Source organism: Scyliorhinus canicula, chromosome 12 (genome assembly GCF_902713615.1).
Source record: "Scyliorhinus canicula chromosome 12, sScyCan1.1, whole genome shotgun sequence".
Classification (NCBI taxonomy): domain Eukaryota; kingdom Metazoa; phylum Chordata; class Chondrichthyes; order Carcharhiniformes; family Scyliorhinidae; genus Scyliorhinus; species Scyliorhinus canicula.
In genome coordinates, this window is record NC_052157.1 from 108,014,924 (window position 1) to 108,028,278 (window position 13,355).

Sequence of the window (13,355 nt, forward strand, 5' to 3'; positions counted from 1 at the left end):
TAGGATAAAGAAGTCTATCCTAGAATATACTTTATGAACGTGCGAGTAAAACGAGCAGCCCCTTCCCGTCGGCTGTCTAGCTCTCCAGGGGTCGACTGCCCCCATTTGCTCCATAAACCCTTTCAGCTCCCTTGCCATTGCTGGGAGTCTGCACGTGGGACACGAACAATCCAGCCCCGGGTCAAGGACCATGTTAAAGTCGTCTCCCCCCCCCCCCCCCCCATTATTAGCCTACGAGAGTCCAGGTCCGGGATCTTCCCCAGCATTCTTTTAATAAAGTACACGTCATCCCAGTTCGGGGCATATATGTTCACCAGCACCACACTTCTCCCCTCCAGTCTGCCCCTTACCGTCAGGTATCTGCCTCCCCTGTCTGCGGCTATGCCCACCGCCTCAAATTGCACCCGCTTGTTGATCATGATTGCCACCCCCCTGGACTTCGAGTCCAAGTCCGAGTAGAAGACCTGGCTAATCCAGCCCCACCCCACAACGCCGGTCAGCCATAGCCTTTCTTGGGCCTGCCACCGGCCCGTGCGACACGCCATTCTTGGGTCGCCTCTTGGCTGCCTCCACCCTCAACCTCCTTTCCACTGCCTACTTCAGATCCCTCCCACGTCGGCAACATCCCCGGGTAACCCCACCCCTGCCATCCCGCATGGCACCTTTAACACAGTAAACAGTTGAACAGCAGTCTAGGCACATTCGGCGTCCCTTCAAACGGTTGTCCTCGGGCCCTAATTCGCGCCCGTGGGACCTCTTTTCGGGACCAGCCCCTGATCCCTCGCAAAGTCCATCGCTACTTCGGGCTCGGAGAAGTAGTGGTGTTGACCCTGATGCGTGACCCAAAGACGGGCCGGGAACAGCAGACCAAACTTCACATGCTTCTTGAACAGTACCTCCTTGACTTGTTTAAAGGCTGCTCGCTGCCGAGCCACCTCCTGGCTTAGGTCCTGGTATATGCGAAGAACACTGTTGTTCCACGTGCTGCTACTTGTGCTCTTCGCCCACCGCAGCACCCGCTCCTTGTCCACGAACCTGTGGAACCTGATCACCATCGGACGGGGGGGGGGGGGGGGGGGTCGTCCCCCCGGCCTCGCCTGCACTCTGTATGCCCCCTCCAGCTCCGGCGGTCACGGAAAGGCTTCAGCCCCCATCAGCTGCATCAACAGGTCTGCCACAAACGCGGTGGCATCAGCTGCCTCAGCCCCCTCCGGGAGGCCGATAATCCTCAGATTATTCTTGCGAGCTCTATTTTCCAACTCCTCCACTCTGTCCAGCAGTCTTCTTTGCCTCTCCTTCAGCCCGTCGACTTCTAACGCCGCAATCGTCTACGCATCTGCTTGCTCCTCCACCGCCTCTCCCAGCTCCTTAACTTTTACATCCTGAGCATCCAGCCTCTGATTCAGCTGATCCACTGCCTTCTGAAGTGGGTCCAAGTTGTCCCGCTTCAGCGACTCTCAACTGCTTTTCATCACCTGTAGCATGTTTTCCAGCGCCTGCTGGATTGTTGAGTCCGAGGTCCGCGTGTCCGCCATCTTGGGATTCAGGTCAGCTTCCCCTGCTCCTTGCCTCTGTCCTTTTCTCTCCCTCTTCCTTTGTTTCCTGGTCTCCCCCGGTTCCATAAACTACTGCCCTCTCCTCCGCACTTCCGCGGCCACCTTTTCGCAGCCCCACCGTCCCACTATCGCGGGGAATCAGGTCCTAAAGCCCCGCCGGAGTGAGAGTCCGCCGAATGTGCGGCTCACTCGATCATTGACGCCACCGGAAGTCCACAACTCTGGTTTTTTTTAAAGGAAAAAATTGTACCCTCCTCTACCACTGCCTTTGGCAGCTCGTTCCAGAGGCTCACCATCCTCTGTGTGAAAGAAATTCCCCTCTGGTATCTTTTGTATCTCCTCCCTCACCTTAAAACTATGCCCTCTAGTTCGAGACTCCTCTACCTTCGGAAAAGATGTCAACTATCTACCTTATCTGTGCTCCTCATTGTTTTATAGACCTCTATATGATCACCCCTAAGCCTTCTACGCTCCAGGGAATAAAGTCCCAGCCTATCCAGTCTCTCCTTATAACTCACACCATCAAGTCCTGGTAGCATCCTCGTAAATCTCTTCTGTCTCTCAACCAACCTTGGGTCACTGTCTGTGTGGAGTCTGTACGTACTCCCCGTATCTACCTGGGTTTCCTTACGGGTGCTCTGGTTTCCTCCCACAGTCCAAAGACGTGCAGGTTAGGTGGATTGGGCATTCTGAATTCTCGCTCTGTGTAGTCGAACAGGCGCCGGAATGTGGCGACGAGGGGATTTTCACAGTAACTTCATTGCAGTGTTAATGTAAGCCTACTTGTGACAATAAGAATTATTATATTACTTTAATTCCGGTGTCAGCTTTTGGGAAGATCTGATGTACAGCAGCAATGATGTTATTGTCAGTTTACGCATCTAATCACAATGAAGAACTCTCTCAGGCAACAAATCAGGAAGTAAAAAGCACTGGTAATTCTTTAGTTATTTTACAAGAAGGAAATAAAGATTGGGACATACACATGGTGTTTAGGTTGAAGCTAAACTGTCATAAACATTTAGAATTTAAAAAAAAAAATCTCTGGAATTTTAATCAATGCCAAAATTATTTTTTCTGGACCAGAGAGGTTGATCACGAGTAATTTTGATTTAATGTGCTATTAAAACCCTCATTCAACAGGGCATAGCTTCAAAAGTTTTTAACAGTGAGACTAAATAATGTTGTAAGTTGAAATTCACATCAAATCCTCCTCTCTAAAGGTTTCCATCTGTGAGGACTTCAGCAGCACACCCTGGGGAGGAATGGGGAATCATAGCAAGTTCTGGCTTTCTGTGTTTTAACTGCACATGAGCAGAAGTTGTTATCCGATTCGCAGTTGTAATTAAAGTCAAATGTTGACAATTTCTCCTTTATTACAACCACAGAATTTGGGCCAATGTTTGCTGCTTTTTTACAGGAAAGGGAGATAAGTACCCTGAAAAACATGAATCTTTCTTGCACAGTCTGTTGAGAGAAAGAAATGTTGAATGTTATGTTTGGCTGCAGTTTCAGCTGAAAACTGTTGTATGCTGTTTATGCCGACCATTTTAAGAAGGCTCCTTGTTTTTTTAGGTGTTGGCAGAGCTGAAGGAATATGCCACTGAGGTTGATGTTGACTTTGTGCGGAAAGCAGTCCGTGCCATTGGCCGCTGTGCCATCAAAGTTGAGGTAAGTGCTTTGGTTTCAAAGCTTCTGTTCTTGCTGAATAAAAGCATTTCCGCTCGCCAAACTGTGATCCGCTCGCCAAACTGATCCGCTCGCAAGTCTGACGACCTGGGGCAGGTCTTTAAATCTGCTTTTGAGGCAGGAATCTTTAGAGGTGTTATCTTTTCTCAAGCATGGTGTGGGGGCAAAACACTTGTGCAAATTGCAGGACACTAGGTAGTGTTGCCAGCGCAACATTAGAGTGCTGACAGTTAATGGTGAATAATCAACTATGCTGCAAATCAGCTGGCCGTTTTAACTTTGAACGCTACAACTTGTAAACAATCCACAGAAAAGAGAGCCACCTGTGAACTTCTTGCAGATGAACGATTGGTCACTTGTGGCTGAAAGCTGTGTGGCTATCCCAAATTTTAACATTTCACTGTTCTTGTAAGATGAGGAACATTTAAATGCTGAGACCTAACGGCAGTATGATTTTACAAATCTTCATGAATCCGTAAAATCCCTACAGTGCAAAAGGCCATTCGTCCTATCAAGTCTGCACAGACTCTCCGAACAAGCATCCCACCTATGCTCACTTCCCCGCCCTATCCCTGCAACCCCACAACTCCATCAAACATGTACATCTTTAGACACAAAGGGCAATTTAGTATGGCCAATCCACGTAACCTGTACATGTTTGGACTGTGGGAAGAAAACTGAGCACCCGGAGTAAAGCCATGCAGACACTGAGGGGGAGGTTGGGGGAGGGGGGGGGGGGGGGGGGGGGGGGGCTCTGTGTAATATGGAGAAGAGAAAGAGTTGCAAACTCCACGCGATCACCTAAGGCCGGAACCAATCTCTGGTCCCTGGCACTGCAAGACAACAGTGCTAACCACCCTGCTGCCCTGAAGCAATATGATGTAAATTAATTTTGTGTTGAGTGCCCTGAGCAGAAAGCATGCATTAAACTCCACACCATGATTTTGAGTCTCTAATGTCCACCAGTTTGAGAGCTGATTGGCACAATTCGAGGATGGCTATTTTAGTTTCCGCAAAATCCTTTTGTTCCTTGCTGATTCCTGAAGATATCAACTGATGCAGCTGCCAGCGGGCTTTCATAGTTTCACCCAAGGTGCCATTCTTCTGAAAGTGTTAGGAGGGCATCACGGTCAGCCCCTCACCTGTTACTGTCCTGCATTGTGTCACCGGAAATTCGACTACACTTGCCGATCTAGTGGAGGATAATGAAGGGGAAGGCTAATTTATATTGAAATGGTTTTCCTTGCCGCGCTCTAAACCTGCACTACTTGAATGTTATGTGTTTGGCTTCCCACTAAATGCTATCCTGACTAATGGAGTTGTTTGGTTTGAGTTTTGGGAAATCAGTTCTGATACGCGATGTGCTTCATTCCAGCAATCTGCCGAACGTTGTGTCAGCACACTGCTTGACCTCATCCAGACCAAAGTGAATTATGTCGTCCAGGAGGCTATTGTCGTCATAAGGGATATATTCCGCAAATATCCCAACAAGTGAGTGGGGATCAGATTGTGGTGGTGGTTGGGTTTGGGGGGGGGGGGGTGAATTATAGAATACAGGGTGAATATATTTCTCCTACCGCAGTTCAAAAACGTTTGTCTGATGCTTATACCATGTTGTCTGCTGAGCGTACAACCTCCATGTCCAATGCACTCATCAGTCCTGATTCTCAGTTGTGTCAAGAGGCTTATGGTAATTTCTTGTCACAGTGTTTTATGTCACAGAAGGAGAGCATTCAGCCCACCAAGTCCATATCTGCTTTTATAGCAATCCATCATTATTTCCCAATCAAACTCTTTGCAATCATGTATGTAATTTACATTTCTATGCACGCAAGGGCCAAAGTCAGTGCAGCCATCAGTAAAGTGGTGGTCAGGAGAATAATGGGGATAAGGTTTAACACCCATCTGTGTTGTACATATTTTACAGGTACTTTGTTTTCATTTATGAATTTTAAATCAATATTCCTTATAGTGCGCCTTATTTTAATTGAGTTCACCATCAGTATTCCTTGTGCAATTCCAATTTATTTGTAGTAATCAAGTATGTATTCTTCGAAGCTAACTGTGACAGATTCGAAGAATAAAACTGCTACATGTATGCTATCAAAAATAATCACTATGGAATTAATCACAAGCCAAAAATGGAGTAGTCAGCGTTTCTAGAGAGATTCAAAATAATCAGCAATAAATGAAAACTCGGTCCTTGTTAGAAGCTGATTTTTTAAAAAAGTTTATTTTTGGTTTGACGATTGGAAGATGATCACAAAATTGGATTTAAAATGTAGTGGGCAATTTGAGAATTAAAAGCCTGGGGTTGGAATGTGTTTGTTTAAAGAGAATTCTGTTCTCCAGGGCATGGCGGTTTTAGCAGCCAGCTGGTGAAATTGATGAAGGAATGTGTTTTTCAGTCTGGGCTAATGCATAGTGTTTTGCCTGGAGATGTTCCTGGGGAGTTGATGTGCTTTGCAGCTTGCAGAGATGAGTTTTTTTTCAGCTTGGGAGATGAAGTCATTGCTGAGTGGAGCCCAGGAAGGCAGACATTTGAAAGCATTAGAGAGACAATTAGTGGAGAGAGGAGTTGATTTCTGAGCTGTGATGCTGAGTCCATGATTCTCTCACAGTAAGATAAATTGAGATCTGTTTCTTTTCTTGTTTAATGGGAAATTTGAAGCTATTCTTTTTGGCTGTGAAGTTAAAATGTTTAATATTGTAGTTGTAATAAAGTAACGCAGCCCCATTTCTTAATTCAATCACTCCTCGAGCGAATCATTCTTTCCACACAGTCTTTAAAATAAACTAAAATATTGGTGTTTTGGTCCAGTATTCTGGCCACTGTTGGAGTCTGGTCTGGGATCATAATAATGGGGATGTGGGAGTCACTGGCAAGGCCAACATTTATTACCCATCCTTAATTGCCTTCAGGAAGGTGGTGGTGAAATGCTTTCTTGAACCACTGCAGGTCCACATGGTGTAGCACACCCACAGAGCTGTTCGGGAGGATGTTCCAGCATTTTGACCCAGCAACAATGAAGGAACATGAATGAAATGAAAATGAAAATCGCTTATTGTCACAAGTAGGCTTCAAATGAAGTTACTGTGAAGAGCCCCTTGTGGCCACATTCCGGCGCCTGTTCGGGGAGGCTGTTACAGGAATTGCTGCTGGCCTGCCTTGGTCTGCTTTCAAAGCCAGCGATTTAGCCCTGTGCTAAACAGCCAAGGCAGGATGGTGAGTGGCTTGGAGGGTAATTTGCAGGTGATGGTCTTGCTATGCATCTATAGCCCTTGTCCCTCAAGATGGTAGATGTCATATGTTTGGAAGGTGCAGTTGGAGGAGCTTTAGTGTGTTGCTGCAATGCATCTTGTAGATGGTACGCACGGCTGCCATTGAATGTTGGTGATGGAGTGAATATTAGAGGTAAATGGGGTGGCAATGAAGTAGGCCGCTTTATCCTGGGTGCTGTTGAGCTGCTTGAGTTGTTGGAGTGGCACTAATTCAGGCAGGTGGGAGAGTATTCCTTCACACTCTTGACTTGTGCCTTGAAGATGGTGGAATAGAAATTAAAAATCTGTTAAGAATTAAAACGTCCTCCAAATGAAAAGGGTCCTCCTGTGCCAAAAAGAGGCTAAGAAAGATTGGCAACATAATGTTAAATACCAAACAAAGGCTCTTGCTCAATTAAAATCACCAATAATTTGGTTTAAAGTTGGGGGGAGGGGGGGAATTGACATGATAATCATGTGACTTTAATTTGACAGATATGAGAGCATCATTGCAACATTGTGTGAGAACTTAGATTCACTTGATGAGCCAGATGCACGGGCAGCCATGATCTGGATTGTTGGTGAATACGCAGAGAGAATTGACAATGCTGATGAACTGCTAGAAAGCTTCCTGGATGGTTTCCATGATGAGAGTACCCAGGTAAGGCCACTGGAACTGCTGAATGACTAAATAGTGAATGAGAATTGTCCATCTCTTGGTTATTCATTACATGGCCTTCCTGACTTGGGAATCACTGAAAAATGGGGTGTTCCAGGGAAGGTATATGGGTGAACAAGTGCTCTTGAATTTGCACCTCCGAGTTACCTGCTTCTGCAGGGGAGCATAGGGTGGAAGGCAATGGAAGGAGAGGTGGCATGGAGAAACCTGATGGATAAAAACAAAATGGGCTGATTTTTTTATGTGAAGTCAATTTATTAATTTTTAAGATTTGACACTGGGGATTGGGAGCCATTGAAATTAAATTGAACAGCAAGGTTGTATAATGTAAGGTTTCACGGTTGAAGAGGGGTAAGCTGGTGAAAGCTGAGGAATTCCTGGACTTTGTTAATACACTGGAATAATTTTCATGCATCAGTCCACATTTCTATCGAGACAAAAAATGTAATCTGAATGATTTGCTGCTCATCAGTAGAGGTTGGGAGGAATAAATTCTGTAATTTCTCTCTGACAGGTGCAGCTGACTCTGCTTACGGCAATTGTGAAATTGTTTTTAAAGAAGCCGACAGATACTCAGGAGCTGGTCCAGCAGGTCCTCAGTCTAGCGACGCAGGTAGGAAAGCCAGTGCAGAGCTTGGAGTTTGCTGAGGGAATGTGTCTGAGTTTGTGCTGAAAGGACCATTGCGCTTCGGAGATTTGCCGAGCTGCTTAGCTGTGGAATGCTACGCTGGCAAAATTCCCTGCCTACATTTCGGGGAAAAGAAAAGTTACAACAAAGTTCTAAAAACAGAAAATGCTGGATAAACTCAGGGTCTGGCAAAATCTGTGGAGAGAGAAGCAGAAAATGCTGGATAAACTCCGGGTCTGGCAGAATCTGTGGAGAGAGAAACCCGAGTTAACGTTTCAAGTTCACATGACTCCAGTTCTGCAGAACGGTTATACGGAGTCGATGTTAACTTTGTTTCTCTCTCCACCGATGCTGCCAGACCTGCTGAGCTTATCAGGCATCTACTGCTTTAATTTCCCATTTCCAGCATCCGCAGTAAAACGGTGTTTTATTAAACTCTTGTTATTCAGCATGAAGGGTCTTGTGAAATAAATTAGATTTGGAATGAATTGAACTTTACTGATACAGAAGAACATCTCAAAGCAAGTTGAATTGGTTATTGATGAACTAATAAAATGGCAAAATACTGGAAATGATGCAATTTAACCAATAGTTTTAGCATTTTGGGGAAATTGAGTATTGTACATAATTTCCATAGAATCCCTATAAGTACAGAAGGAGGCAATATGGCCTTATCGAGTCTGCACGACCCTCTGAAAGAACAGCCTACCTGGGCCCACTCCTTTTCCCCGTAACCAGAAATGCTGAATTCCGAGGAGTGGTAGAACCATATGCTCTCCTGATGTTGGAGGCTTGTGTAATGCTAAATGATTTTTGGGCAGTCCTTAACTCCATACTATACTCAGCAGGCAGGTGAATGCACTACATATTCCTGTGGTAAGGAATGTGAACTAGAAAGGACTATAATTTGAGCGCTATCTTGGCATTGCCCATAAACTACTCGGTTTATCTTTTTTTAAACCCTCATGCTCTTCTGCCTTAATGGCTTCCTCTAATATGGCCTTTGGCCTTCCACTTAGGTTGCACAATTGAAATAAATTCAGCTGAGTGAATCCATAACATAATAGCCCTCTTTTGGTAGAATTAAATGAAAGAGATATTTTGAGCTGAGTCGAGTAAAGCATCCTAAAATAATTTGTACAGCATAATCTTCAAGATGGACAATTAAGTGCTGAACATCTTTTTATCAAAGGGTAGTTGTGCATTGACTTTGTGCTGATAAACCAAAGGTGATGGGAAAGGCTCATACATGGAGAATATAAAATGGGAAACTTAAATTGACCTGTCCAATTCTGTCTGTGCTTGTAACTGTGCTTCTCTTTTTCCTTTCTGTGACTTTGATCTGGTACATGCTGAATTGAATAAATAAATGTATTGTGTTTGTGAAGCTTCCAAAAGGAAATCTTTTTTTGTGTGATATATTGCTGAGTGCCTTGATTACAAAAACATTTTAGAGTCAGTGTTAACAGTAGTGTTGGATTTTATTGGAGATGAAAAGAAAACTAAATACAAAACGTGCTGGAAAGACACTGAAGGTTAACATTCCGATAATACCTGGAATGATGATGTTTCTTTGTCAGACTTTGGCGTTTTGTGTATTTGCCGCATTTTCTTGATGTTATTGGACTTGTGTTTAGGGGCGTATGATCCTTTTACAAATAACAATAGTAAAGGTGTGTGAAATTTGTTAACTCCATTCCCGTGGGTGTAAGGAGTGTAGTTGAGTTTATCCCTTCTTTCGTTGATGTTTCCTTATCTAATTCAATTATTTATCAAACTCTGTTTAAGCAATAACCTTGAAGTTCACATTGCCAAGGTGCTCAATAAATGTATCGCAGAATCCCCACCGTGCAGAAGGGGACTATTCTCTCCACTGACCTGCTGAGTTGTTCCAGCACTTTGTTTTTATTTCAGATTTCCAGCATCATTTTGCCTTTACTAAACAACACGTCAACCCCTCACTTCCGTGAGATTTTGCGTCTAGTTTCTAGTTTACATACTCCCCACCTTGTGCTGTAAAGTTATCCTGTGGTCCTGCATTATGCATATACTAGTTGTAGATGTTGTAAATACTGCCCATAAGCTTGAATCTGACATATGCTTGAAGTGTAAAGAGTTCAAGTTTCAATGTGGTAGGTAGCACGCCACAGAACAACAGCAGTCCTGAGCACGAGAGTCTGAATTTTATCGTTTTAGGTGGTGGCATACCAAATCTTTTTCAAAATGTACCTCAGTGGGAGAGTATTCTATGACATTCTGATTTATCCTGATGTTTACAATCAATATTTTGGTGCGCTGAAAAGACACGTTATTTACTGATGGGTTCCAAACATTGAATCAGGAGTAATGTGAAAATGCTTTGGATTTGCTAATTTTCAGTTTTCTGTTTGCCTATAGGATTCTGATAACCCTGATCTCCGTGACCGTGGCTATATTTATTGGCGTTTGCTGTCCACAGATCCAGTGGCTGCAAAAGAGGTGGTACTGTCCGAAAAACCACTGATCTCTGAAGAGACCGACTTGATTGAACCGACCCTGCTGGATGAACTAATCTGTCACATTGGGTCGTTGGCATCTGTTTACCACAAACCTCCAAATGCATTTGTAGAGGGTAGCCATGGGATCCATCGCAAGCACCTGCCAATGCAACTCGGAGGGTTAGTACCAATGGGAGGAAGGCTATAAATTAGATTTGGTCAGTGGAAAAGTACTGATTTGTTACCTTAAAATATAGACCGCTGTAATATCTGGGGCTGCTGATGCACTCCATCTTGGATATGATTTAATACTAGGGAGCAAATATTTTTTCCTAAAGTGCACATTTTGTTGCACATTTTGTTGCACAATGTCACATTGTTGGCATTCTTGGCTAAAGTTAATCAAAAACTGCAAACTACAAACCGCAAAGCAAAAAAAAAAACACTTTTATTGGCAGATTTATTAGAAAACTTTTCATCTGATTTTAAAAAAAAAGAACTAGCTGTGTAATTGGTTATCCTATACTCAGTCACACAGATAACTGAGTTACTTGCGAGTTGGCCAGCAGCAAGCGCTGTGATATTGTACAGGTACAAGTGACCTCTTCAAATCGGAGGGAGCTGCAGACTCATAAAGGAGTGTGATAGAATTGGCAAACTGCTGTGCTCAAAGAGTACCGTAACTTATTGTTCCAACTACAGCTTGGTCTGGTGCTGCAGTCAGACTAATTTAAAGCAATTATTTGCCACCTTTCTAATCTGCATGCAGGTCACTGAGTTAATAGACAATGGTGCCATCATTGAGATTTATTACTTGTATGAATAACCCAACGTGGAAGGATACAGCGTGGGCAGCCTTACACTGTAGATATGTGGGGTATAACCATGAAACAAGGATAGATCGCTCTGCCCTGTCTGTTTCTCAGGGTAGATGGCACCAATTTGCACAATTGTGGGTTCGGCCGAATTCATTTAATAATTTTCAGGGAGGTGAGAAGTGAATAATCATAAGTGGAGTTCCCAAGGAAAAAGCTCTGCTTGAGCTCAGGTGCAGTCAGATGAGCATTCTCTGGTATTAACCTAACCACGCAATCTACAACATTTGAGTCATGGTTTGCAGTCAGATTGGGAACACTGTGTTCCAAAAGTCTCTGTTTACATTTAATCATCAATCTTTGATCGATTTAGTAATGAGAAATTTATTTTACTCCATTTCGAGAGAGCTGGCCAAAATTGCTTTAACTGCTTTTTGTCAGGTATCTGAGTAGACAAAAATCATCACATTGTGCTCAGCAAACCATTTGGAGCTCTGTCATGAGGAAAGATTTTTTTTTTAAGCTGCCAATGAAATAATGTTTTCTGATTTTCAGTAGTCTAACCGCTAGATTATGTTCCTATTTCTTTGGGCGGGGAGAAATTATTATTGATAGTTTGAAATTGAATTTACTGCTGCTGCCTTAAATTTTGAAGTATGGAATTCAGAAATATTATTTTGCCCAATAAAAACATTTCTCCTGCACACCATGTACATCTGCTCCATTATGGGCTTTAGCAGAACATATTTCATTTCCTGAGTCAGCATTCTACAAGGTTGCCCAGAAGATGAGTGAAATCATACTTAGTCTTTGCAGGGAGTGGACTGAATGATGTTGCACCCTTCCATGTTTTAAAATTCAAACAATGCAGCATTATTTCTCATAGTCGTACTGCTGTCTACTTGATGACTCCTCTCATCAATTTTCCTCAAGTGACCCACCCTGTGTACAATTTCACATGTCCTTGCATAGCAATGACTAACACTGATTCTCCTCATCCTCCCGGCTCCTTTCATAATGCAGTCTTTTTTTTTAAAAGCCTTCTTCAGTGTTTCTTTACATCTTCTTCCTCGACATTATTCTGTGTTGAATGTTGACTTATCGTACAGTGCTCTGTTCTAATTGATTCTCACCCAGGGCCCCCATCTTGTGAAAATTCTTACCTCATTCAGTTTTTCTTTCTGCTTGCTTTGTTTTAAAACACGAGCTTGATGTCACTTGATTGTTCTCTATTTGTCGTCATGGTCTCTGTTTGTGGGGATTAGTTCGCCTTTTTGATTTCCCAATTAAAGCAAAAATGTGGCGGCAGTGAGTGTTGAGGTGCGAGTCATGGCATTTGTTTTTTAAATTCTGGGGCCTATTTGAAAGTAAGCAAAGTATTTAATCCACAATGTTTAGAATTGTTTTAAAATTTAAAATTTATAGAAGCCAAGTAAGCCAGCACTTCTTTGACCTTACCTAAGCCAACCCAAAAGAACATGAGATCGTGTTGTCCCTATCACAAACCTAATTTATAATAGTTAGAATTTGTCTATATTTTGCTTTCGACCGCTGTGGATGAAAACCAGCAGCAAAGGCACAATGAACTGAATGGCCTCTGTGCTATATAATTCTGTGAACTGAAGCTTAGTGTACCTTTTATTGCACCCTTCTGTTCTCCATTCACTGTTTTTCTCGATTTTTGTTGATCTACCTCACCATTGGGCACTCCCCACTGCCACAAAAATTAGTTGATGCCATAGTATTGAAGGAATAATAAGAATAATCTTTTTTAGTGTCACAAGTAGGCTTGCGTTAACACTGCAATGAAGTTACTGTGAAAAGCCCCTAGTCGCCTAGTACACCGAGGGAGAATTCCGATTGTTGAAATTACCTAACAGCATGTCTTTCGGGACTTGTGGGAAGAAACCCATGCAGACACTGGGAGAGCGTTTAAACTCTGCACAGACAGTGACCCAAGCGGGAAATGAACCCGGGACCCTGGCGCTATGAAGTAACAATGGAATGGAGTGACCATAGTCACCACTGGAATCTGTTTGTCTTTGTCCCTTAATTAACACCTTCAGTCGCTCTGCACTATAACGCAGGACAAAGCAAGTTTGTATTCTGAAACAGTACGAATTGACATAGAAAATTACATGGTTGCTGTTTTAATCCCAAAGGATATATTTAACTTCTGGTACTCGAAAGATTGTGATTTTTATTACAAGGAACCAATTACATATTGTAACGCACCTTTCCCGTCCACAA

At 43.3% G+C, this 13,355-nt stretch overlaps 1 protein-coding gene across 3 annotated transcripts in view; it reads left to right on the top strand.

The window, feature by feature from the left end:
- ap2b1 (adaptor related protein complex 2 subunit beta 1) overlaps positions 1-13,355 on the top strand; it is a 353,748-nt gene that overhangs the window by 95,371 nt on the left and 245,022 nt on the right. For all 3 annotated transcript variants that reach the window (XM_038813715.1, XM_038813716.1, XM_038813717.1), the window contains exons 8-12: positions 3,132-3,227; positions 4,621-4,736; positions 7,002-7,167; positions 7,700-7,798; positions 10,211-10,470. In XM_038813715.1, coding sequence (XP_038669643.1) covers positions 3,132-3,227; positions 4,621-4,736; positions 7,002-7,167; positions 7,700-7,798; positions 10,211-10,470 — 737 coding nt within the window. The remainder of the gene's footprint in view (positions 1-3,131; positions 3,228-4,620; positions 4,737-7,001; positions 7,168-7,699; positions 7,799-10,210; positions 10,471-13,355) is intronic.